Below are 26490 nucleotides of genomic sequence, written 5' to 3' on the forward strand. Positions count from 1 at the left end.
CCCGCCGCCCACCACCCCCCCCTCCGCGCGCCGGGAGCCGGGGGTCGCCGGACGCCCCCGGACGCCTCCCGGGGGAGCGGGGAGTCGCGGGGGGTCGCGGGCGCCTCGCCAGGCGGGCGGGGGCGGCTCGCGGCGCTGGCCGGCGGCGGCGGCGGCGGCGCCCGGAGGCCGCACTACTGGCGGCCGCGGCGGCGCTGCTCCCCCTGCTCGGTGCAGCTGGCGCCCGGCGCTTGCGCACTGGGCCCCGAGCGCGCGGCGGCTCCGGCTTTGTGTGTATGTGTGTGAGTGTGAGTGTGTGTGTGAGAGAGTGTGTGTGTGAGTGTGTGTGAGTGAGTGAGCGGGCGGGCGGGCGCGAGTGTGGCCGCCGCGGAGCGCGAGCAGGACCCGGCGGGCGCGCTCCCCCAGCCTCTCTCTCCCCGCCAGAACCATGTCGGGCAGGTCGGTTCGAGCCGAGACCAGGAGCCGCGCCAAAGATGATATCAAGAGGGTCATGGCGGCTATCGAGAAAGTGCGCAAATGGTAAGCGGAGGCGCCTGCTCGCTCGCCCGCCCGCCCGCCCGGCGCCGCGGCAGCCCCAGACCCCCGGAGCACATACAAAAAGCCGGCGGGTGCCGCGCCGCGGGCCGGCCGCGGGCCCGGGAGTTGGAGCGGCGGGCGGCGCGCGAGCCGGGTCACCTGCGCGAGGAGGGGGCCGCGGCCGCTGCCCAGGTGCGCTCGCGCCTGTCGCCCACCTGGCGCGGTGGCGGCAGCCTGGAGGCGGCGGGGCGCCCCGGGGCCGGGCGGTGGAGCGGCGGGCCGGCCCCGCCGCGGCGCTCGGCTCCCGGGAGGGGGGCTCGGGGCCGGCCCCAGAAGCCATTTCGTTTTGTGCAAGTCACATGAAAGCGGCTTCCCGCGCGCCGGGGCCGCGATGCCGGCGGCGGAGGGGAGAGCGCGAGCTCCATTGTGCAGGCACCGAGCGGGCCGCCGCCGTCTCCGTCTCGTCCCCGCGCGCCCCGGGCGGCGCAGCGCCGGCCCCCCGCGCCCCTGCCCGCGCCGGGCCTCCCTCCCGCCTCCCTCCCCGGCTGGCTGGCTCGCTTGCTCCCCGCCTCCCAGGCCCGGCGCCCTCGAGTCTGCGGAGTTTGCAAAGCGCGAGCCGTTTAAATTTAGCGCTTTGGGCTGCCTGGAGCGAGGGTTCTCGGCGAGGAAGAAAGATGGGGGCGAGCGCGAGGAGGAAGCGCCGGGGCGGCCGCGGGCCCAGGGCGCCCGGCACCCCCGCCCAGCCCGCCCTGGCCAGCAGGCGCCCGCGCGCGGGGGTCGGCGGGCGAATCTTTTTGGCCAGATACCGGTCCTCGGCCGAGTCTGTCTTTCCCAAAGCAGCGGCTCGTGTTTGTTTTGCCGAGAGAGCCGTTGTTTTTGTTCTCTGCGCGGGGGAGAGGAGATTTGGTGCGGGCCGTGCGTGTTCTTCGAGCTCACGTTGGAGTCTGTCCGGCGTGGCCTTGTTGCAATTAATAACGACTGAACGCGTTCGCCGCCTCATCGGGGTCTGGCTCCGAATCGGCCCGCGGGCCAGGCCCCAGGCGCAAGCACCTCCCCAGGTTGGGGCAGACTTGTTGAAAACTCCCGGCTCCTTGATTTCAACTTTATTATTTTTTTCCCACGGCTTCACCAGGGTCAGGGAGGGAGAGGAGCAGCCGCGATGATCTCGAGTGTCAGCCCCCGCGGGCTCGTCCTGACCCTTTTTATTTAAAGACTAAAAACTGGGCAGGCCCCTGGTGGGGTATGTTTATGTTTAGGGGTATCATTTCTTGAGTAACGCCTTGGTCTCTAAAACCCACTGGGGGTGAGCCTCCAGCCTAGCCGTGTCACAAGTTAGCTGTCCTTTCTGAGTCAAACCCAACAAAAAAAGGCAAGAGGAAAATCAATAAAGTCCACGTGCTCCCGGGCCTCCTATGGAAAGAGCTGTCTGCGGATGGCCGGATGCCCGGCCAAGGGCTGGGTTTGGCTCCAGTGGGACAAAGAATTTTCAGAACCGTGAGAAGGGGAGGCCTTCCAAAGTTGAGAGCCGAGTTTTCGGTGCTGTGGGCGCTCCCCGGGGCACGCAGGGTGCCCAGGGCCCAACTGGAGCCATTTAAAAATGGCAGAAACAGCTGCAGGCCAAAACAGACACAGGAAAACAAGCCCACAATCCCCTCTCCTGTGGGATTCCCAGAGGGAAGGCTGGGGTTGTCCCCTGCCTTAGTGCCGGGGCAAAGAAAGAACCAGTGTCTGGGCCTGAGTCCCTTCTGTCAAGGCCTGGAGGTGAGAAAGGGGCTGGGGGCAAGCTGCCTTTCTCTGTTCCATGAGGCGTGGTGGGGCCTTCTGCTCCAGGTTCCCAGCAGGACAGAGGCTCGGTACCCTGACAGATGCTTCTGTGGGGCCAGTCTGCCAGTGCTCTGCAGGGAGGGCAGATGGACCTCTCGGGCTTTCTACCCTGGGGGTGGCAGAACAGGCAGCCTGCCCGCCCCCCCCTCTGGCCTGGCCTGTGTTTGGGGGAAGGGGAGAAGAACCGGTTTCCCTCCCTCCCTGTGTTTCGGGAAACAGGTCATGATAAAGACCTCAGGCTTTAGGATCTCCTGGCTGGGCTTCCAGTTCACTTCCTTGCTGTGACCTTGGGCAAACTGCGGAACTTCTTTAACCATGGCAGCCACGGGTCTGGTGCTGCTTTCTCCCTCCTAGAACAAGATCATGTCTCCAAAAGCACCTATTCCTGCAAACAGAAGCAGTCACTCACGGTGTCCTTATTTAAGGTGGACGCCATAAAGTATGTGTTTTGCTGATTTTCTTTTCTTTTTCTGCCCCTTTTAAGCAAAAAAGACTTCGCCTCATTTTCAGGGTTTCCCGAGCCCCGAGAAGCCAAATCTCACCTTCACTGTACTTTTAGAATAGGCCTTCCAGTCAGTCCTTGAGGCTTTGGGTTGTTTATTAACTGCGTGGCCACCAACCATGCCTTTCACTAGTGGCTGGGACATCGGGTTGCCAGATTTAGCAAATAAAATTACAGGACACCCAGTTAAATTTGAATTTCAGATAAACAATGAAATAACTTTTTAAAAATAAGCGGTATATGTGTATAAATTTTAGTGTAAGTATGTCCCATGCAGTACTTGGGACATACTTATACTAAACTGTTACATATCTGAAATTCAAATTTAATTCATCATCTCATATTTTACCCAGAGAACAGAGGTGTCTGGCATACCATTTATCCTGTGAGTCTAGGGTGGTATTTCTTCTCAGCCCTGGAGACCCCTAAAAATCCCCCCTCTGCCAACCCTTCCCTTCCCTCGTCCCCAGAAAGAGCCAGCAGTCAGCCGTGACCACCCCATCCCTAGCCGCCAGCTGTTTTCCCTCCCTCGTCTGGTGTCCCAGCAAGGCAGGCTGGTAGGCTGTGAGGGAGCCACAAGATGGCTGGACGAAAAACAAAATGGTGGGCCGGGGTTAGGGGCGCAGTGTGGGGTGGAGAGCAAGAGAGGGGGGTCACTGGGTGAGAGACAAAGGCTTGAGCCACAAAGTAGGCTTAGGCCCGGAACCCCTGAGCCCTTGGTCTAAAGGGTCCCTCAGTGAGTTTTTGAAGGAGAGAGGCCTGTTCCCTGGAGACCTCCTACCCATCCCACCCACCCGTCTTTAGGGCCACACTTCTTTACCTTTGGGGATACCCTCTTGCCAGGTGCAGGGCAGGTCAGGTGAGCCTGGGCCTAGTTAGTAGGACACCAGCCCTAGACAAGGCCTCCTCAGGTGTCAAGGACTAGCCCTGGGAAGTGATACAAAGTGAGGGATTTGCAGTCTCTTTGAGGGAGTCAGCAGGGCCCCCCTTGGGCAGTGACCCCAAGATGGTCTCCTTGGCTAGCCCTTGGACCTGGACCCAGGAAAACATTAAAAATTGACCATAGCCTAGAAAATCTGTGACGGGTGCTTGCAGTTTATATGGGAGCCTATGCTGGGGGCGGGGGAGTGTTTGGGGCTTTATTGCTACAGCTGGGACCCCATTTGCCGTTTTGTCCAGGAGCCCAAGTCTGGAGGGGCAAAACCTTGAGTACTTGAGCCTGGCTGGTTACCGGGGGGCCCACAGGCCCACTTTGTGGCAAGGTGGGGGTGTGCCCACTGGCTGTGGTGAATCTGGGCCCAGTGCCTCCAGTGGGGTGGGGGGTGAGTGCTGGGGGCTCTGAGAGAGCCCTGACTCCTCACGCACGTGGGCCCCTCGTGGCCACGTCACCGCCTTTGTGAGAGTCATCAGGAATCTGGATTTTTATGTGGAGTCTCACTTTTTTCTTCTTAAAGTTTGGCAATTGATTCAAATTTTAAAAACTAATATGCAGGCTGGACAGAACATACCTGTTGGCCACTTGTTTGTCACCCCAGCTATAAAGTAGTAAGTACAGCTTAATTCCCTCATTGAGGGCCGGCGCTGCGTGTTCTGGGATGATGGTTTGGGGAACTAGTAGGAGCTCCATCGTTTCCCTGAGCCCATGTGTTGTCTTCCAAGGAGCTGCTGTCTTGAGGAGACACCCAGAGCCCACTGGTCATGTCTGTGAAATCGCTTCCTGTCCTCCCTGGTGCTTGCTCTGCCTCATTACCCGTGTTCCAGGGCCTCGTCTCCCTGCGGGGCTGCTGGGCAGAGGGCAGTCCTGCGGTCCATTCCCGAGGTTGGGTTCTTAATGCTTTGCCCTATGTCCCAGAGCCCCTCAGTGTCCAGTAGAAATGCAACCGAAGAAAGGTTTCTAATCTTTGGGGTGAGTTGGGGGGTACTCAGGCCAAGGGGTCACCAACTGGGGCAGAGGAGGGCGCGAGAACCTGGCTGCAGTCTGCCCGTAGGTTGCAGGGCCCTCAACCACTGTGGGAGGCACGTGCAACTTGAGGGTACATCTTGGCCGGCATGCAGGCTGCAAAGCCCAGACCTAGCACGCTTTCTGCCTTGACACACGTCCTGTGTTTTGCACGTCAGTTACTTTTGTTTTTGTTTTTGTTTTTAACACAACCAAACCTTGGATTTGCTGACCTACTGCGGCCCTGGCTGAGGAAGCTGGTTGAGGGACTGTGAGTAGTGAGCGCCTTCGGCCGTTTGCGTGGGATGCTAGCAGTTTGTGTTTTTGTGTCCAGCTTCCGTAACCGATGTGCGCTGTGGAATGATTTCTTAGTTTTTCACAGGAGACAGAATAGCAGAGAGTGGGCTCTAGTCGGAGCCTGTGTCCAGTCCTCGCTCTGCCTTGGGCTAGCTGTGTGACCATGAACTAGTTATATAACCTTTCTGGACCTCTTGTTTCCCACCCATAAAATGGAATGACAGTGATTCCCCTCTCATAGGCTTATTGGGCAGTCTTTGGGGGAGAGGAATTGATTGTAAATAAAGCACTTGGCAGATATAAGCCTTCGCACACAATGACTATTAGGATTGTTGCTTTGTCACCAAGGTGGTTCCTTGGAATGCCTCGTCCCTTCCAGATACCTTCTGATTATTCAGAATAGAGGTGGGGAAGGACACGGATTATGGGTTGTCCATTCTGCCTCCAAGATGTAGGAGATGGGTGGGTGGTGACTTAGATATGTGCCTTCATTTTATTCTTTCTGGGCTAAAAGGGGGCAGGGATGGGGTTGGGAGAAGCTGCTCCTAAAGCAGTGCGGCGTGGAGGCTTTGAATACTGGTCCCGGGGAGACAGACTTCACCTTCTCATGCCTCAGTTTCTTTATCTGTCAAATGGGGAGGGTGACCGTTCCTGCCACACAAGGTTATGGGAAGATTAGAGCAAATGTGTATGGGAAGTCAGCACATTGAAGACACTAGAAATAGTCCTAAAATAAGTAAAAGCCAGACTGTGGCTTCCTCCAGCAGGGAACCTGTAGGACCTGAACAGGCACAGTTGGGGGAATGGAGATTTCTGTGGTTTGGGTTAGCTGGTTTTGAGTGTGCTCCGGTGCCCCGAACCCTCTGTGGCAATTGAGTGCCAGGTGGCTGTAATGTGTCCCACCAGCCCATGAAGGCCACCCACCCATGGAGGGAAGGCTGGGCAGGTACCTGGTAGCTCACAAACAGAGGTGCTCTTGCCACACGTAAACTTTGGTTCTGGTGGAACCCTTGTCACTAAACTTGTTGGGGGCTTCTGGCAGCTCTGTCACCTGTCCTAGGTGTGTATCTGGCCCCGTCATCCCACGGTGGGTTCCTTGAATTAAGGAGCCGAGAGAGATCCTTTGTGACCTCCCACTTCTCCTGAGATGGCAGAGCCTGGTGCCAGGAATGGAGACCCGAGAGTCCAAACTGCTTGGTTTGGAGTCCCAACTTTCTTTCCGGGTGATTCCTCCGAGCCTCGATATTGTCAGGTGCACAGCCTCTGGCTCTCATTCCCAGTGTTAGGGGCAAGAAGTGACTTGACCTGACCTGTAGCCTGCAGGGGTCAGGGACCAGAGTTTGGAGGCTGTGGCAGGAATCTAGGGAATGATGGTGGCTTGGAATACAGTGGTGTGGAGGAGAGGGTGTTAATTTTTATCCTTAATGGAAACCGGTCACCCCGTTTCCTTCTCCTGGCTTGTGATTTTTCTCCTTACCCATAAACCTGCTTCTAGTAGCGGGGGTCCCTGGATGCGGTCCCCCAGGAGCTTAGGCTGTGGTGGGGGCAGGGGCGGGGACAGTGTGCTGATGTGGGTCTTAGGAGGGAAGACCCAGAAACACATGCCTGGCTTGGAGCCGGGATGTGGGGTCTCAGGGCATCCGTCTGGCTGGCTGCTGTCCAGGCTGTGCTTCCCTGTTGAGGCCTGGGGACCACCCTTGGGGCCAAGGCCACTGGGCATCCAGGTTTGTTCTTGCTCCCCCACCCCTGTTCCCCTTGCCCCCTCCCCCCCCCCGACTGCTCCAAATGGCGTTTGCCCCGAAGAGCACTGGGTGGTTATCATGCTATCTTCTCCTGCCTTCCTTCCTCTGACCTCAGAGGCACTGCGGGGAGGACAGGGTGAGTCCCTGGGTGCCCTTGGTGAAGCCCCCTCAACCCCTGAGGAGGAAATGCCCTGCTGGCCTAAAGCCCGCCCTGCTGCCCAAGGGGTTGGGGTGGCCCAGTTCGCTGGCTCCGTGGAGTTGGCAGCGGTGTGAGGCACAAAAGCTGGAGGACCCTGGGGCACAGTTCTCTTCATCCAGAGCAATCCTCTTTAATGGCAGCCCCTCTGTCCGCCCAGTCACACCAGGCACACCCTTCAGGGCATGCGGAGGCTTTTCACACGTGCTGTCTCACGTAATCCTCGTGACAGCCCAGAGACCGATGACCCTGTGTGGTCTAACAGATGGGGAGAGAGAGGTGTAGAATGGTGAATGACTTGCCCAGCAGCCCCCAGCTATTAGATCTGGGGTGATCTGGAGCTCCTTCCCTTGACCCCAAGCTGAGCAGCCCCTGTGTCGCAGCTACTCCAAGGCCCGTGTCCACCACGAGGGGTGCGCAGGGTTCTGCCCCAGAAACCCCCTGGTAACGAGCTCTTCCTCATCTTCTGCAGGGAGAAGAAGTGGGTGACTGTGGGTGACACATCCCTGCGAATCTATAAGTGGGTCCCTGTGACAGAGCCAAAGGTGGACGATGTGAGTATGTGGGCCAAACCCCTGGGGTAGGGCCATCCATCCGTGCTCCCCGCACCGCAGGTAGAAGGTGCTGTCCACCACTGCCCACCAGTGTGCGACCCTGGGGCCAGGGCCACCTGGGAAGCAGAAGGACCAGCTTATGGCTGGAGAGGCTGCTGCACCTGGGTCCTCCTCACTCATAGTCTAGCCCCAGAGTTTGGCCCTCTGGGAGCTGGGAAGTGTCCCCTGCAGGTCATCCCTTCTGAGCTGAGAGCCCTATAGTTTGCCAGTGGGGACATGCCTTAGTGCAGAGCTGTCCCCTCCCTGGGGCCCTGGGCACCACGGTTTGGGTGTAGCGTACGCCCAGACAAGCAGACCCTCCCCTGTTGTTGTCACTGCTCCGGAGCCCCCAACCACCTGCCAGGTCTGTCGAGTTGACCCATTATCCCCTTTGGACAAGTGAGGACACAGGCTCAGAGAGGTGAAGCCACTTCCCCGGAATCACACAGCAAGTGCCGGGTCTGTTTGACTCCAGAACACATGCTCTCTTTGCTGTTGGAGAGCCTTCCGGTGGTTGGAGCTGCAGGCCACCCCAGAGCGACCCCAGAGCGAGAGGGCTTGGTGCACGGGAACACAGCCACGGCTGGGGCCCTGGGGCTGGGGGGCAGAGGGTGCTCCAGCCACTAGAAGGAGCGTCAGCAGCCGTGCCTGGTGTGGGGGAGGGCCTGCGGAAGCTGCTGCCCACATCGTGGGTAGTTTTTCAGCTTCGTGGCTCCTGGGCCAGTTTACCCCCAAAGACCCCAGGTCAGCTACTCTTATTTCCAGTCAGCATCCAGAATGCTCCCACCTACAGACCTCGGCATATACTGTCCTGCCCAGGGTGCCTTCCCTATTCATGTGAACAATCCTCCCCCCCAGGAAGATGGCTCACGCTGAGCCACATGGATTGATGGCTCCATTTGCTTCTGGGGGGTCGTAGTCATGATTGCTGGGTTCCTAGGGGGCCATAAAGGCGAGGCTAAGCCTCCCCGCAGCTGTCTTCAGTTACCTGTCCCAGGTGTCCAGGCAGGGCTGAGGCTCCATTCTTGACCCTGTGATCACAAGCTCGTCTCTGGGTAGGTTGGTGCTCGGTGGAGAACGTCGGTGTGTATCACCCTTTCTGGTTCCGGCCTGGGCTCCTGGAGCCACCAGGGTTGCGTTCCTCGAGGCCCCAAGACCTAGCGCATCACAGCCGTTGGTGCTGGCCGTCTCTAGAGGGGAGAGCAGGGTGCAGCCGGCTCCTCGAAGGCAGCTCCTGGCTCTGGCCCACATCTGTGCCTTGCACATCATTAGGTGTTGTATAAACGCTGGTTGCATTTGAGAAGACATGGTCCCTGCTCTCAAGGAATTTATAATCTCGTTGGGAAAGATAATTATAGAATAGCATGAAACAGACATCAGGGAAGTGCCAAAATGGATTGGGATCAAGGAGAAAGTGTAATATATGGGCTGTCGGGAAGGACAGGGCAGCTGCAGGCTGGGCAAAGAGAGGACAGGTGCCCCCCCCCCCGTTAACCTATGATGTCAGACAGGTGACCCCAACTTGCTGGGCCCTCGTTCCCTCTTTTGTGCAGTGGGGCAACAATAGGCAGCTCCCGGGGTTTCTGCAGCAGTGTAAAGGCGATGTGTCAAACAGAGAAAACTTAACCCGGGCCCCGCTGTGCGGACGGTGCTCTAAAAATGCTAATTTGCCATTGTCTCGGAGCCATGATGGACAATATGATGTTTCCCCCCACCCCCTTTCCCTCTAGGGCTGTGGGCCCCACCCCTGGCTGAGCATCCAATCCCCTGGGAACCGTGGAGAAATGCAGGTCCCTGGGCCCCACCCCAGACAGCTGAGTCGGAATCTCCGGTGGTTGTAGCCGGAGGGGTAGCTTTTTATTTTTCTAAACACCCAATTACAACATGGTTGCACCATCCCCCCCCCCCCCTTTGGAACTCTAGCAAGTTTTTTCCTTTTAAATAGGGAAACCAATTTACAGAATTCAAATATTGCTTTAAAAACATTTTTTTTTCCAATGAAGACAACTCACATGCCATAAAACTCACTCTTTTAAGGTATACAAGTTAGTGTTAGTGTATTTACTGTCATCTAGCCATCACTGCTATAATTCCAGAACATTTTCATTACCCCTAAAAGAAAGCTCACACCTGTTAGCCGTCACTCCCCCCCCCCCCCCCCCCCGCCTTCACGGTCCTGGAATCCACCAATCAACTTTCCATCTCTAGAGGTGTGCATATTCTTCAAATGCTACCTTTTTCAAATATGTATATATCTTTTTGTAAATCTGCTTCCTGTCCCTGTGTACGCCCCCACGCCACCCAGCTCCTTTCTCTGGAGGCGACCAGCATTTGTTTATCCTTCCAGAGACAGTGCCCACAAACACACGTGTGGATAGACATTCACGTGTCCTTTCTTTCCGTGAATAGTGGCCTTCCCTTCCCATGTTCCGCACCTTCCTTTTACGCATCCTGGAGATGACTGAGATATTCTAATATGCTGATATTTCTGTAGATCATTCCACGTTAGTATATGAAGAGCTGTCTTATTCTCAGTAATTATTGCATTACGTTATGTTGAAAGAATATGCTGTAATTTAACAAGTCTTACCAGTGGACACAGGTCATTTCCAACATGATCCTATTCCATTTGTAAAAAAAACAAAACAGAACAAAAACAAATGGAACTGCACACAAAAAGCATCCTCTTCCCCACCCTTCCTCCTTGGGATTTCTCTCCTCACCTGGCCTTCCAGTGTTTTGCTGGGAGTCAGCTGACTACTCTAGGCAACCGTGGGGCCTACAGATAGTGGGAGTGTGTGACCTGTGTCTTCTCTGTCCCTCACCTGGCATCACTGTAGCTGTTGGCATGCCTGCTGGTGCTGGCCCCCCACACAAGGCAGGTTTATGCCCAGCCCCAGAATCCTCCCTTCGGCAGGTGAGGCCCCTAATGGGACGTGTTCAAATGCAGGCCAAGGAGAGCCCTCCAGAGACTTGCAGGCTCCAAGATGAACCAGCCAAATAAAATATTCATATCACCCCCCGGGGGCTTGCTCACGCATGCACACACAATGTGGTGACTCGGTGTCTGCTCCATTTTCTCCTCCAGAAGAACAAGAACAAGAAAAAGGGCAAAGATGAGAAGTGTGGCTCTGAGGTGACCACGCCGGAGAACAGCTCCTCCCCGGGGATGATGGACATGCACGGTGAGCTCTCCTGCCCAGCCCTGGGCTGCGGCAGAGCACTCAGCTTTTGTTCTCACCAGCAGGTTTGTTCACATTCCAGGCAAGGGTAGGAGGGCTGGGCAGCACCAGGAGGCCTTCGTGCCCAGGAGAAGCCTCAGCAGAGGAGAAACTTCTCTGCCCAGCACAGCAGGCCAAGAAACGTAAAACAAGAAACAAGCTAGAGACATAAAACAAGACCTTCTCGAGCCCAGTGACACAAACCTTACGGGGGGAGGGGGACGCGACCTTTCAGCCCTGTGTGTGCTCAGGAACTTTTTGTGGGTCTACGATCTTTTCCCCTCCTAGGCCTGACCTACCGTGAAATTGACGCCGTTTTCCATTTCCTATTTCTCTTTGGCTGCTGGGAAACTCCAAACTGGATTTCCGCATCCCGTTAATCACTCTGGGACCTGGGGACCTGCGTTCCACAATGACATCCTACCTTCCTTTGCTGTCTTATTTCAAAAGTTACAACCAGTGTCCCCCTGATGGAATCCAGGCTGGAGACCTGCATTAGCCGGTCTGCGGTTTTGACATTGCTCGCGTGAGTTCCCCCTTTACCTCGTTAATGGATAGGAAAGGCACGCATCGTAAGGGTATGGCTTCATGATAGGTATACAGGTTCCATACATCCATACAGCCGGCCCAGGTCAAGACGGAAACGTGCCTGGCCATCCCCCTGGTGTCCCCTTCCGGTTGTCCTCATCCCTCCAAGGAGCACCGCTGCCCGGCTTCCGACCTGAGAGATTCCAACATGAAATTTATGCAACGTTGAGTTTCCGATGTTTATAAACTAGGAAATCTGCGTGTATGCCGTGCTTTGGGAAATCAGACCCAGAAACTCGGGGAGTGTGTTCCCCTCAAGGCAGCTGTAGCCATTGCTACAGGAGACTGTGGTCCCTCCAGGGCCACCTGCTTGGGCTGCCACTAGCAGAGCTGGTACCACTTGCTTTTTCCCATCTCTTGATCCCACTTTCAACGTCTTTGTTCTTTTGACCCTGCAGGCCTTTTGTACAGCATGGTGCTATTCGATAAATAAGCACATCGAAAAGGAATAGTGGATGGATCGCGTTTCTGCCCCTCTGGTTCCAGGGCTTTCTTGCTCTGGGGAAGGAGTGCCAGTGAACTTTTGCATTGGCCCAGGCTGACCAGTCTGGAAACACAGTCACAAGCTCTGAGGGCAGGGGGGGGTCTTGCTTATTGCTGGGCTGGCTTCAGAAAGCACGGAGGGGTTTTACTGACAGCTGACGCGTCAGGAAAGCCCCTCGCTGGCCATACAGTCGCAGTTGAAACATGGAACACAATTGAACCAGGTATTGGAGCTGGGATGTGACCTGCCCCCCTGGCATTGCTTAGATCCTCACTCTCTTGGGATTTGAGAAGGCCCCTGCCTGGCTCACAGGTGAGAGCCTTTTAGAGCAGAGGACAAGATCCCGCGTGGGTTCACATCTGGCTCCCTAGGACCCCCCCTCAACCGGCTGTGTGATCCTGGGCTAGTTCCTTAGCATGTAACCATCAGGTCTGTTTTCAGTCTGCCCAGTGGGAATGGTAATGCCCACTTCATAAGGTCCTTGTGAATATTAAATAAGATAACCCCCTCAAAGCCCTTGGCATGTTAGTAGCTGACGTTTAAGGCTGTCACAGTGTGCCAAAGCATCTTGCTAAGCCCATTTCATGCCTTACCTCATTCATCCTAAAAACAAGCCCCATTGTGCAGATTAGGAAATGAGGGCTCGGGGAGGTGGCACCCCAGGTTAGGAAGCTCACGGATGCCAGTGCTGGCCTTGAGGTCCTTTGGAGGCAGAATCCAAGTGTGTGGCCACCAGCCCGGGAGCCTCGCTCACATTCTCAGTATCCTTTCCATCTTCGCACATGTGCAGCTGAGACCCTCCTCCAGCCGCAGGGCATAGATGTGTGCAAAGGCAAGGAAAGATGTGGGCCTGGACAGGATTATCTGCAAGACTCCCAGTGGGGTAGCGGGCATCTGCAGCCACCTCTTTCGAGTCTGAGATTCTATCAACATTGACTCGAATGTCAGGGTCACATCGTTACCGGGTGACCAGGTTAGGCTCTGGCAACTAACTCGTTAAACATTAGCACTTGTTGTCATTAATTAACATAACTCTGTGCTGGGACCTGTGGGTTAGGCCTCTGCCTTTTACATACATGCACACACAGCTTGGTGTAGGAAGAAGGTTTAGATTTTCTTAAAAGGCAAATCAGGAGAGTGTGCTTTTTTTTTTTTTTTTTAAAGTCCCAGAATTCACAAGAGGATCTTGTGTGTAACTAGTACACTTAGAGTAAGATGCAGTTTACCTGGCAGGGATCGTGTGACTGCCTGGCACTTCCTTGGCAGGTTGAGTTTGGAGTTGGGTGGAGAAGCTTGAGCAAGGGGTTCTGCCGCTCAGAGCCTCAGTTTCCCCCTCTGGAAACGAGGGAGGTAATAGCACCTACTGGGCAGGTTGTCGGGAGGATGAAACAAGTGGTTGTAAGTGTTTTTGCCCAGGTGTCAGCATGAAGTAGGGCCCAGGATGTGTGGATGTGCTTCTCCGTGTCTCTTCCTTGCTATCTGTTTCACAAAAGTGGCCTTGGTCCCAAGTGCACAGCATGGCCCAGAAAAGCAGTGTGGTGGTGGTTTTCGAAATCACCACTTGGATATCTGCAACCTAACATGATTCTCTGCACGTACGACAGGGTCTAGCGCCAGGGGGTACGTGCCCCCGGACCCCCAGCCCTGCCACTGGCTCAACCATGAACGCAGTGCTCAAATTACTTCTCTTTTTTTCTCTGTATTATGAAAAATTTCATAATTGAGAACAGTAGGAAGACTAGTGTGATGAACTTCACACACCTGTCACCTAGGTTTTCACTCACATGCCATGTTTGCCTCATCTTTTTTTTTTTAATGTATTAAGTTTTTTAATTGAAATGCAATTTACATAGAAAAACCACATAGCTCTTGAGTGTTCGGTTCAGGGAATTTTGACAGTCGTGGGCAGCCTGTGCTGAACTGAAGTTTCCCTGCGTTGTGTTTTAAGTCCGTGGCTAAACCTTTCAGCACATGTCACTAACAACATTTCTATACACCTGCCGTGCTGTTTTCACTCCTAACAGAAGTAACTGTTATTCTGTTGTATCTTCTAAATCCCAGACTATATTCTAAACTCAATTCCCCGGTTGTTCCAAAATGTCCCTTACGAGCTGGCACATTCAAAACAGAATCTAAATAATTTTCACATGTCCTTAATTTAGCTGTTAATTCTCTTAAATTTCTTTACAATAATTTTCCCTGCTTCTCTCTCCCTCCCTCCCTCTCCCTCCCTCTCCCTCTCTCTCCCTCCCCCTCCCTCCCTCCCTCTCCCTCCCTCTCCCTCCCTCCCTCCCTCCCTCTCTCTCCCTCCCTCCCTCTCCCTCCCTCTCCCTCTCCCTCCCTCCCTCCCTCCCTCTCTCTCCCTCTCTCTCCCTCCCTCCCTCTCCCTCCCTCTCCCTCCCTCTCCCTCCCTCTCCCTCCCTCTCCCTCCCTCTCTCTCTCTCTCTCTCTCTTATTTAATGGTTCTGACTTGAAGAGGCTGGGCCGATTGTGCTGTGGAATATCCTACTTTCCATTTACGTGTTCTCTCCCCCTTTTATTTTGTATCAAGTGGAAGTTGGTCTAGACACTTGATTAGATCAGTGGGACATGTTTGGTAATGCTGCCTCATGGACCGTGTTTCAGCCTTCGCGTTGCCACAGAGCCAGGTGCACAAATCTGGCTTCTTCACCCAGAATGAGGCCTCAGAGGCCCCCCAAAGACTTGAAACGTGGGAGGCCACCGTGTGTCGCTGGCTGCCCCCACACACAGGATGGAGCCAGAGGGGGACGTTCAGGCAGGCTTACGGAAGCCTTCTCCTTGCAGGACGTATGGAACGGCCCCAGGTGGCTCATCTCTAAGGTCTTGAGGGTGGGGAAGTGTCTCCTTCCCTGGGAGAGTGTCCTGTGGGGCTGCCGGCAGAGAGGCTTGGGGAGGCCGAGCCCCCAACCCGCCTTTCCTCAGTAGCTGGGGGATTTCACCCTGTGGTTCTCTTCTCCCCTGTGCAGATGATAACAGCAACCAGAGCTCCATAGCGGATGCCTCCCCGATCAAACAGGAGAACAGCAGTAACTCAAGCCCTGCTCCAGAGCCCAGCTCAGCCGTGCCCGGCGAAGGCACTGACGCTAAGGCAGACGAGACCCAGGCCGATGGGAAGGAGCTCCCTGGGGTGGAAGGTACGTGGCCGCAGGGGCTGGGCCTTTGTGCAGTCGGTTGACAGGTCTCTAGGAGGTCCAGCCACATGCCGACCCCTAGAAGGTCACAGTAGAAGAAAGGTAATGCCTAGATTAGCTCTAGTTTTGGGAAGGTAAGTTCCGTGGAAAACTATAATAAGAAAGAGGAATGGCGAGTCTTGGTGAATTATGGGGAATGTTTCCATTTTAAATAAGGTGGCCAGGGAAGGCCTCACTGAGAAGGTGACATTAGAGGAAATTAGGCTAAAATTAGGTAAGGGAGCAAACCCTTTGGGAAAGGGGGAGAAAAGCACTGTAGGGAGAGGGAATGGGCAGTGCAAAGGCCCTGAGGCAGGAGTGTCCTTAGTGGCGCGGAAGGGCGGATGAGGGGTTCACAAAGTGAGATGAGGTCAGAAGAGGCAGGACCTTGAGTGTGGGGGGCTCTTAGGCCACTAAACAGACCCTTGCTTCTGTGCCAAGGGAGACAGGAGCCATTGGGACTGAGTGCCATGGTCTGGAGGGTCACTTTGGTTGCTGTGATTGAGAACAGATAGAAGGGCTAAGGCAGTCATCCAGATGGAAGAGGGTGGCGACTGTTGGGACCGGGTGGGAGCAGACGAGGTAGTAAGCGGCAATCTGGCTGTGGAGGACATACGTGTACGTGGATATGTGTGTGTTGGCTTATCTTTGTCTGTTTTGAGATCTCTGGATTCTTTTTTTTTTTTTTTAAACATTTTATTTATTTATTTTGATGGAGAGAGAGAGAGAGACAGCGAGAGAGGGAGCACAAGCAGGGGGAGTGGGAGAGGGAGAAGCAGGCTCCCCGCTGAGCAGGGAGCCCGACGCGGGGCTCGATCCCAGGACCCGGGGATCATGACCTGAGCCGAAGGCAGACGCTTAACGACGGAGCCACCCAGGCGCCCCGAGATCTCTGGATTCTTGTAAGAGAAAGTTTTGAAACATACAGAAAAATGAATAGGGTACTCTCCCATATATGTCAGCTGAATTCGGCGGTTGTTGGTCTGTTTGGCTTTGTCTGTAAATATTTGGGGGGAGGGCATTTGAAGGTAACTTATAAATCTTAGAGCATTTCATCCCTGAACACTTCAGCGCACGTCTCTTAAAAATAAGAATGTTTTCTTACCTGATCACAGGTACCGTCATTACACTTAAGAAGATGGGTCTGTAGTTCTTGCTTGTCTGGTATCTGGTAGTTTGAAGGTCCAAGATGGGGTATGTGTTGACAGGTGGTACCTGGGCTGAGCAGGGACCTGGCATCTGAGGGGATGTCCTGGCCAGCATTTGTGAAGGGAGGAGAGGGGGAAGAGGGCTGGCCCGGGGTGGAGGCCAGGCTTCCCTGTGCTTGGGGAGGGACTGGCTCGGGTCTTCTCGGGAGGAAGGCCTCTCTGTGCTGTGGTATCACTTCGAACCCCTTTCCATTTCCTTTGACACGCTTTCCCACACCTGCGGCCTGTGTGAGACTGCTTCCTGCCCCCCAAGCACTCAGAGGGAAGCAGTGGGGGATGGACACCAAAACTGAGAACGAGACTCCCCAGAGGTCACAGACAGACTAGATCCAGCCTGGGGCGTGTGGATGTGGCCACGGGCCTGGTGCTATTTTTATTTTTAATTTGAATTGGATGTCAGAATTTTAAAATTAAACAATTCACTTAAAAGAAGATTGATTTCCACCTTCTTTTGAGAAAATCAGAAGACTGGGCAATACTGGGTCTGCTTTTCCATGGAGCAGCAACCGGTTAAAGCAGAGATGTGGTTGCCCTTCCAGGGAGGGTGCGTGAGCCTGCGTTTGCTAGTCACCACACTCCCTGCCACTCCCTATTGTCTTCCTGACACTGAGCCCAAGAGTCGTGGCCCCATGTCCCTCTGTGATCACTGTTGCTTTCTCTATTACTCATTTAAAGGAAAAAGTACATTGTTTTTTTTTAACCTATTTCTCTATCAAAAGTGGAAAAGTAGAAGTCTGAGAGGTTGGGAGAATCTGTATTTTTTTGAAGAACAGAAGAATATTCCTTCAGATTTTTTTTTTCCTTACCTGTGTCTGAGTTGAACAGCCCCCATGACTCATTCACGGCACTGCCTGGCCCTTAAAGGGGCTTTTGAGTTTGTGGTCAGTGCTGTGTTAGTAGGAAAAAGGAGCCTAGGGGGCTCAGGAAAGGCTTCCTGCTGCCTGACGTGGGCTCGAAGGCTGAGCAGAGATAGGAGGGAAGTGAGCAATGCAAGCAGAAGGGACCAGGGGCAGTGCTTGGGGACATGTGGGGGAAGGGGCGAGCCAGCCAGGCACGAGGGTCTCAGGTGCTCAGTGTGGCACCCCCTGTCCAAGCCGGATGCGGAAGCCCTTGTGCCAGGTAGGCCTGTGGGCGGGGCACGGTGGGGGGGGGCAGGTGACCCCACACACGGGGAACAATGCCGGCATCAGGACGAAGACCGGACGGCCCCCCAGTCAGAACCTCGAGTGTTCTCCCTACCCCAGGAGGACCTCTGTTGAGTCTAGTGTGGTGGCCCTAGAAGAATCTAGATGAGATTATAACCTCCTTTTTTTAGAATACTTCCCTTAACAATCACCATGGAGATTGTTCCATGTTAGAACGTACAGGTTTGTTCCATTCTCTTTACCAGCTTTGTACTATTCAGTGGTACGAACATGTCATCATTTATTCAAATAGTCCCCACGTTGATAATCATACAGGTTTTTTCCCCACACATGATCCAGCAGGGAGTCTTGTCCTCACATCTTTATGTGAAGGATAGAGGGACTGTGTATTTAGTCAGAGACGCGGGCATTTAAAATTGGGGAAGATCCCACCGTTTTCCTTCAGAGATGTGGTAGGCAAGGCTTGTCAACCTCAGCGTGGCTGGCATTTGGGGCCAGATGCGTCTCGCCTTGCGGGGCCATCCTGTGTGGGGTGGCATGTTGAGAGGCCTCCCTGGCTTCTCCCCACAGCGGCCCCCAGCACCGTCCCGCTCCTGTGGCTTTGTGGGCAGTGGGCGGTGGGACCAGGGCAGGATGAACCGTCACGTCTGGGCTGACACTTGCTAGCCGTGTGGCCTTGGGCTGGCAGCATCCCCTCCTATGAGCCTTTCTGTTTCCTTATTTATAAAGTGAGACAGATGAAAGTTGCCTCCCTCACCCAGTCCCCGAAAGGAGTGGGGCGGAAAGGAAGCAAAAGTGCTCACCCAAGCCTGAGCCTGACGTGAGCGAGGGGAGGTCACGCACACCTGCCGGTCCAGGTGTGCACACATCCTGGCTTCTTTCCCATCCTTTGTGCTTTCTCCCTCATGTCTCCCATGTCTGGGGGCTGTATCTCCTTTCCCTAAAAGCCAGTGAAAGCGCAGTTGCAGAAATTGCTTCTTGGGTTGTTGCTTCCGGAATTGGTAACTACAACACCCTGCCCCCCTCCCTCCCCCCCCACCACCAAAAGCTTTACCCGTCCAGGCGGACACTACACCAGGGTCCTCTTCTGATGACCCCAGGCCACTGGGCCCACACAGTTGCCCAGCATCGCTCGAGGGAGGGGGGTGCCTGCCACGGTTGAGGGGAGCCCCCATGGGAAAGGCATGAAGGCCTCCCAGGTGGGTATGTACAGCCTGCGGGATGGGGTGGGTTAGTCACCAGCTGTTGACCTTGCTTTGAACTTGTTTACTGCTGAGTGAGTTCAGGGAATGACATAATGTCCAAACTCACTGGACTAAATTTAGGCCCTAGGAAAATAATTTCCCCTGGGCGAGTTCCAGCACCAGCACTAGGAGAATCAGGCCGCTGTACCAAGCCCTTGCACGCTCTGTGAGCTTTAAGGCCAGTTCCTGCTGAGCTCTCAGGCCGGGCAGGGGGTCAGTATGACTCTCGGGGTGGCTGGCCATGATTTCTGAACCTCCCTGTCCAGTCTGCAGAGCTCAGTGTGTAGGGCAGAAAGGGGAGGCCAGAGGAGGGCAATAACAATTCAAAGTTTGCTAAAGCAAACGTCTGTTACAAACTAGAACATAACATTAACATGGATTTCTTTCCTTTTTAAAAAACTGAGATGAAATTCACCTTTGTCCAGTTCCAAAACATTTCCATCGCCCCCAGAGGAAACTCTGTACCCATAAACTGTTGCTCCCCCCTTCCCCCTCACCCTAACCCCCGGCAGCTGCCAGTCTGATTTCTGTCTGTATGGATTTACCTGTTCTGGATGTTTCATATACGTGGCGTGTAATATGTGGCCTTTTGTGTCTGGTTTCTTTCACTCGGGATCATGTTTTCGAGGTTCTTCCACCTGATAGCAAGTGCCATTCCTTCCCTCCTATCTGTGAGTCAGTAATACTTTGCTCTGTGGATTGCGTGGATGCACCACGTTTTGTCATTTGATTCATTTGTTAATTTATATTTGGGCTGTTTCCATCTCTTGGCTGTTAGGAATAGTACTGCCGTGAACATTCATGTACACGTACCAGTTTGAGGACCTATTTGCTCTTCCTTTGGGTCTCTACCTAGTGGTGGAAGAGCTGGACTGTACAGGGATTCCGTGTTTGACTTAACATAATAGGGGCGCCTGGCTGGATCCGTTGGTCGGTAGAGCGTGTGACTCTTGATCTCAGGGTCGTGAGTTGGAGTCCCGCACTGGGTGTAGAAATTACTTAAATTTTTTTAAAAAGTAAAACAAAATATTAAAGAACTGTCAGGTTGGTGGGGAGTGTGGTCCTATGCCCTGGTAGTTTCTCCCCCCTGGGTTATTTTGTTACTTGAGTACTTCCCCTGCCCTTTCCCCTGTCCCTTTAAGGCCTCACCAAGACTCCACAGCGTGGCTGTTGTCAACCGGGAAGACTTTTAGGGCTCCCAGAGGAAACAAGTGGCAGAGGCATGACAGGAACTCAGGTCTATTTCTAAACCCTGGGTCCTCCCAGGTACCAGGTTGTAGGCAGAGCCCAGCCCTGGAGAGGGCGGGCCCCCTGAGCCTCCCCGCAGCAGCCGGAACACCCAAGCTCAGGCCCTGGCAGAGTGGTGGGACTCCGGGTGCTGCCCTCGGGATATCAGGGCTGCTGGTTTGGGGAGGCAGAGTATGTGTTAAAGAGCAGCTCACCTGGGATGGACATGCTGGGAGGGCAGCCTCCTTGGGAGAGGTGGGGTCTTCCACCTCCTTCCTGCCCTTCTCCCCAGCCCTCTGCTCCCCACTGGTTTCAGGTCATGGAGTGCTGCCGACTTGCGTGCCTGCTTTAAAACTTAAGCCTGGATATATATATATATATATTTTTTTTTTTCTTTTCTGCCTCAGAAACCCCAGAAAGTGAGGCATTCTTGAGTCTTCTAGTGCCCTTTGAAAAAATCAGGGTGATGGATGTTGTTGGGGCCTTGAGTGCAAGCCAAGTGGGGCCCTGGGCAAGATGCTGCTCCCACCGTGAGTTCTGTGGCTCGGTGCCCAAAATAACCTCCTCTCCCACAGCCGTACCGCCTCGCCTCATACAGCCGGATACGGCCTGCAACCCCCTTCTGCTAAAGGACTGCGCTGGGGAGGGGAGGAGGGAGACCGATGCATAAGAAGCAGCCCGAATCATTGGCAAAACAGGATTCATAAATAAGTGATTGCTGGATGGAAGCCGTGCAGCCATCTTGTACACTCTTGTATTCAGAGAATTTTTAAAGACATGAAAAATTTTTCCAAAATTCTGTGTGATCTCTATTTGGGGAGAGCAGAGAATTATATGCATGTCGGGGGGGGGAAACATCTGGAGAGATGAAAATAAATCCTCTGAAATGTTAGTGGGTTGGTAGTTGTGGGTGGGGTGAGGTAATCAGTGATTCTGACTTTATTTTTTCCCGTATTTTCTGTTTCTGTGCAATCATCAGTCATTGCTCTGATGGTCAGGAAAACACCCACATTATTAAGAGAAAAGTCTACAAAGGGGCAGGTCCCTCGGCCAGCTCCCCAGGCCAGCGCCCCAGGTGGAGAAGGCAGGCTCTGGAATGGAAAAGGGAGGAGTCAGCAGCCATGATGGTTGGGGTGCGTCGTGCCCACTAGAGGGCGCCAGGTGCACGCGGCACAAAGCATGTAGCATTCCCTAAGATGTCCTCTTAGGGCACATGGCAGGTAGTGGGTGTGCAGGCAAGGGTTGGAGGCCCCAGGGCCAGCGTGGGGCCTGGCCGCTTCAGACAACCTCATGAAAAACTAAGAGGCTTCCCAAGCGCCCCGGCTCACTGCAGGCCCGACAGACCGCCTGGCCACAAAACTCCCCAGTTCCAGGTATTTTTAGTAATTGGTCCATCTGGCTCCACATCTCACGTGTCTGAAAACAGCTTCTGTCATCTTGCTTTCCCTCAGATGCTTCTGACGAGCAGAATTCGCAGTCTTCAATGGAAAACTCGATGAACAGTTCAGAGAAAGGTGAACGGCAGCCATCTGGAGACGCGGGTCTAGCTGCAGAGATGTCCGCAATCTCTCAGGTACCTCGATCGAGGTCTCAGAGGGGCGGCCAGATCAGCCGGGAGCCCGCTGGGGTGTCGGGGGTACGTTGAAAGGGGTTTTGTTACTTTGTTTTGTGGTTTTCTCCTCGGAAGATTGGCACTTCCCTGCATTCACTGAGCGGGAGTCGTGAGTGTCCTGGGGCCCAGCCCTCAGGGAGGAGGGTGTAGGAAGAGGAGGCGGCCTTTATCCCAGCCTCGGCTTTGTCACTTTGTTTACTCAGGTCCACAAAAGCCTTGCCTGCTCTAGTGACCCCAAGTCAACTTCCTTTAGCGCGGGGACTGTAAGTCTTCAGAATCCTAAATGCCGGATGAATCATCCTTTGGAATTTTGCAGCTGACCGCACCGCCCCCTTGCTTGGACCCCGTTCTGGGTCATCCCTGTTTGTCAGCATCTGGTCCGAATCAGTGCAGGAGCAGGTGGCCGGTGGCTAGGAACAAACATCCTGGGTTCGAATCCCAGCTCCTTCACTTAGCATAACCGAGCCTCCTTGTCCACAGCTACCGGAATGGGATCACAGAACTGTCTTGGGGCCAGGGCGCAGATGGGATGAGAGAATGTGGCGAACACACTCGGTGTGGAGCTGGACACGGGAATGCCTCAGATGCCATCACTGTGATTTTTCACTGTCAACCCTCTGTGCCCACCTAAGCTGAGTGGGGACTCCGAGGTATCAGAACTTGAACTAGTAAAACTACTGTCCAGTACCTCCGGAGGAAGTAGCAGCAGAAAGATTGGAAGGGGCCAGGGTGCAGCAGGACTTGGTCTGCGCTTTGCAGGGCCGTAAGCCAGTCCTCCCCCAAGGGAAAGTGCCTTCTGGACTCTAATGTCTATAACCCCTTGGATCTGTAGCCTCCTCCTCCCGCAGAACACACCTCAAATGCCCAAAGACACAAAAGGAGTGTTGACGGGAGATGTGAGCCACAACCTAAGTTTGCCAAAAGGGGACTGGTTCAATTAATCGGGGGTCCTGGATAAGACAGACTGGTACGGAGCTGTTAAAAAGAGTGTGGCTGACCCAGGTACAGACAGACAAGAAAGAAATATCCTCCCAATGTGAAATGAGAAAAGCAAGACCTAGAACCTCAGGCATAGCTGGAGCCCATTAGATTAAAAATCAAAGCTTCCTGAACAGTGTGTAAAACCAGAATATCTGCTGGGGTCTCCTGGCCTTCTGAACTCAGTGGAGGAAAGGTTAGCTTGAACCTTTGATCCGTACCCTGGGGGCATCTAGTGCTCTTCCTCCCTGCTCCCACCCCCATGTCTGAAAGGTGCAGGGGTCTTCCATCTCACAAGCCCCCCACCTCCACTGCCATTCCTGGGGGATCCAGGCCTGGAATGAGGCCTCTTCCGCTGTTCTCAGGCACACGTGGACACATACTCATCCACAGAGCTCTGAAGTTTGTGAGCAAGGTGGAGGATGCGTTACAATTAAGCAAGCAACTAGACACTGACATTTGGCTGTTCCTGTGTTTAAAAAAAAAAAAAAAAAACTTCCCCAACCGCCCGACAAGAGCAGTACTTTGACTCTTGTCCCCTGTTCGGCTGTCCTTAGCTCCTGGCTCCTCTCTTTTGCTCCCTTTTCCCCTTCTCGTCCACTCCCAAGCTCACATGCCTTCCTCCCATCCAACTGTTCTGCAGAACCGAAGAACCTTCTCCCCAGGGGGACCCGGCATCCTCTGAAGGCACAGTACCTGCTTTTTCTGGTGTCTGTATCAGGCTTTTACTGCTTACACAGAGGCGGCTCTTCCGGCCTCCCTGCGGTGCCCGCTCTCAGCATCTGCCACGTGAAACTCCCACGCAGCCCACCTCAGGGCCTGGGGGCTCCATTCAACATACGTCGTGTACCCACTGTGGACCGGGTGCTGTGTCAGATACTAGGGACCCAGGGTGAGCCAGAGATGGGGTCCCTCCCTGCCCGCAGGGGGCTCACCATGACACAGTCAGGGCATCGCAGGCACGGGCGGATTACAAGGTCACAACATGTGTTGCAGAAGAACCCGAGTTCTTCTTCAGGCAAGGAGACCTGACGGTAGAGCATTCTTTGGACTGGCGTAGGCAGAGGACCGGGCAGTGAATGGGAATTTGAAGGCTGAGAAACTACGGCCACAAGGGCAGGCTTTCTGGGCTGGGCCTGGAGACAGGAGTGAGCCCGAGGAACAAAAGGGGAAGCCGCAGTGGCTGGGGCCCTAGTGGACAGGGAAGAGAACAGCCGGACGAGGCGCAGGTAGGCCTGCGCTGGGTGCTGGGCCTTCTCGGCCTGGTACGGAGTCGGGGTCTTGCTCTGGAGTCAGTGGGAAAGTAGCAACGGGCTTTATGTTCTGGATATGATTGCTGTTTGGGGAATTCTTGTCGGTGTGGAGGGCTGTGTAAGGAGGCCGCAGAGCAGAATGCTGCTTTGTCTGGGCAGGTGAGGGTTCGGGTGCGGACGGTGCAAGCACGGCCCCGGGTGGAGGTGGCGGACCCTTCTTGGGCCGGACAGAAACCAAGGGTATTTGGAGACGGAGTTGGTGGGACTGATAGGTGGGGTGTGAGGCCGTCAGGGTACCCTCAGCTTGATCCTGAGCAGGTGTGGTGTCATCGACAGACTGGGGGCGGGGGGCGGTCAAGGTGGGTAGTCGTTAGCTGGTCTCGGGCAGTGGGTCAGTTTGGAGATGGCTGAGTGGGAAAGTCAGAGTTGGGGGGGTGAGTACCGGACCTTTCTGCGCCGTGGGACTTAGGAGTGTGGTCACAACTATGGCTCTTTTCCCCAGAATAACACACATGTGCGTTCAGCAAATGCTGAGTATCAGGAGGAGCCCCTTGACCACATGGCAAGGTTGGACGAGATCTCTGAGCTTGGAGAGGTCGACGTGGAAGTTGTGCACAAATGACTACCCTGGCGATTAATGACAGGCCGGAAGGCTGATAATGGGGAGACCCTCCCTGGCTGGTGTGGGGCAGGGGACGGGGGAGCTTAGAGGTAGAGGCACAGGGGGCAGTGTGCTCGGAAGACCCGGAGGGAAACCACCGTGGTGGGGACAGGCGGGGCCCAGGTGACACGGGGCCGCGGGGTCAGAACTGCGGGTTTGAACCACAGAGGCCGGTCCTCCGTTTCTTCCTGGGTTGACCTTCAGACTCACGGCTGGCCTAAACTGCCCTCCTGGTGCGGTAACCTGTGTCCTCTTCTCTTCTCCCCCAAGGATTTGGAAGGAGTGCCACCCTCGAAGAAGATGAAACTGGAGGCCTCGCAACAGAACTCTGAAGAGATGTAGACACTATGTTCAGTCCTGCTGTCCATGTTTCACGGGAGATCCCTCTGCAGGCTGAATCCTAGAACAACTTCACCTGAGCAATTCCTCTCGGGTGCAGACAGGACTACTAACTTTCCAAGTTTACCAAGTGCAAATCCAAGAAAACCCAGAACAGCGTAACTTCTCAGACACTGAAGAACTTTCTGCTGTGAAGCAAAACACTCGAGTGTTGAAGGGACTGTCCTTGGGAAGATGGGGTTGACAGCTCAGGAGTGTCTGCACACTGTCTCTGAAGCCAAGATTACATTTGTGTTGCTGCTGTATTGTTTTGTGTCCCCCCCCTCCCCAACTTCTGTATTTAACGATATAAGCTATTCGAGGGTGGTACCGATCAGGGAATCGGTTTTCGTCGGGGCTTTTCACTGTTCGCCCGATTCCTCCCGCTTTCTTTTTTTGTGCCTTGTGCCCTTGAGGTGACCTCTGGCATGTTTTCCTGGTTGTTTTGCATCTCCCTTTGCAAAGTGCCCTCAGTTTTGTCCAGGCAGCTGGTGCCACCGTCCTCACACCTCTCTCCTCCCTGACCCGGGACTTCAGCTGGAGCGGAGCAGGCAGGGAGGAGGGGGCCCCGAGGCCTCGCAAGGGCAGGACCTCCTCGGCCGCCCGATTTGCAGCTGCAGGGGTGTCGGGCAAGCCCTGGGCCCTGGGCCCCAAGTCCGAGGAGCCTTGGATGTCGGGGCACTGCCGCCAAGGGCTGGCTTCTGGATGTGCTCTCTCACTTCCTCGGGGCATCTGGGGCCGGCGTTTCGAAGGCCACCGCGGTGGCCCAGACGGACACGCAGAGCCCTTCAATTGCTCTGGCACTTGCACCCTCCCCGCACCACACGGCTTTCTCCCACACCTCCGAAGATGAAGTGGCTTCTGTGGCTGACTGCAGGATTGTCTCCTTAGGACGGGAAAAGGGCTGAGGAGGCTGGGAGCAGATAGCAGGAAGAGCTGGTGCTGAACTTGCTGTCGTGCGATGTTGCCTGGATTTCAAATCCGCAGTAACCTGCTACCCTCTGCCTCCCCCCCCCACCACCACCACCACTCGGCAACCCCCCCCATCCCCGCCCCGGGGGAGGCAAGATTGCAAAGTGTTCCTGACGCTCAGAGCCAACAGTCTGATGGCCTCTCGCTCCCAGGATGCACTCACAGTCCCCACGGGGGGGGGAGCAGACCCTGAGGATTGGGCCTCAAAGGCCAGAAGCAAGGCACCAAGGAGTGGGACGCTCTACACTCCTCCAGAAAGGGGTGATCGAGTCCTCTCTCCTCGCCTCCGTCCCCTGCCTGTGCTGGGACACCTTCCTCTCACTAAAATGGAGATACCCCCTTGGATGAACTGCCTGATTGTTTGGTTCTGAGGCCTGGTTTGCTCTTAATTCCTAAATGGACTCCTCGGACCTTAACCCTTTTCCTGAGCTTTCTTTACTGCACTGGAGTTCCAACTCCCTTTGAGTTGAGTGAGGGGGTGGGCGGGTTGGGGGAGAGGGTTGTTTTGTTTTGTGGTTTTTTGTTTTGTTTTGTTTTCGTTTTTGTTTTGCTGATTGGTGCATATTCAGGTACCACCTTTGATACCTTTGACGTGTGGATCTCTCTCCTGACCACCATGGAAAGTGTCTGCCAGTTTCTAAGTTTCTGAGGGTGAGGCTCTTTCTTGTTTTTAAGGGAGCCAATCTATTTCCTGCACTTCAAGAAGAATCAAAATGTTC

The 26490-nt window shown here is 54.7% G+C and overlaps 1 protein-coding gene across 2 annotated transcripts; it reads left to right on the forward strand.

Moving 5' to 3' along the window:
• Nucleotides 1-298: 298 nt before the first annotated feature.
• BCL7A (BAF chromatin remodeling complex subunit BCL7A) lies at nt 299-26241 on the forward strand. 2 transcript variants are annotated; one of them, XM_028116398.2, is made up of 6 exons: nt 299-519; nt 7489-7570; nt 10698-10794; nt 14890-15057; nt 21369-21553; nt 24692-26241. In XM_028116398.2, the coding sequence occupies exons 1-6, from the start codon at nt 428-430 to the stop codon at nt 24761-24763; spliced, it is 696 nt and encodes a 231-aa protein (XP_027972199.1). In that variant the 5' UTR covers nt 299-427; the 3' UTR covers nt 24764-26241. The 2 variants fall into 2 exon arrangements, with proteins under 2 accessions (XP_027972199.1, XP_027972200.1); XM_028116399.2 differs by having other exon boundaries at nt 21369-21490.
• Nucleotides 26242-26490: the final 249 nt, after the last annotated feature.

This window comes from Eumetopias jubatus, unplaced genomic scaffold (assembly GCF_037043125.1).
Source record: "Eumetopias jubatus isolate StellerSeaLion01/CBP00866 unplaced genomic scaffold, mEumJub1_p1.0 scaffold_16, whole genome shotgun sequence".
NCBI classification, from domain to species: Eukaryota; Metazoa; Chordata; class Mammalia; order Carnivora; family Otariidae; genus Eumetopias; species Eumetopias jubatus.

Bases quoted from the DNA above. Each gene is read 5' to 3' on its own strand.
- BCL7A (XM_028116398.2), top strand. From the start codon at position 428: ATGTCGGGCAGGTCGGTTCGAGCCGAGACCAGGAGCCGCGCCAAAGAT. The intron at 520-7,488 runs GTAAGCGGAGGC...CATCTTCTGCAG, and splicing joins ATCGAGAAAGTGCGCAAATG to GGAGAAGAAGTGGGTGACTG. The intron at 21,554-24,691 runs GTACGTTGAAAG...TTCTCCCCCAAG, and splicing joins AGCCCGCTGGGGTGTCGGGG to GATTTGGAAGGAGTGCCACC.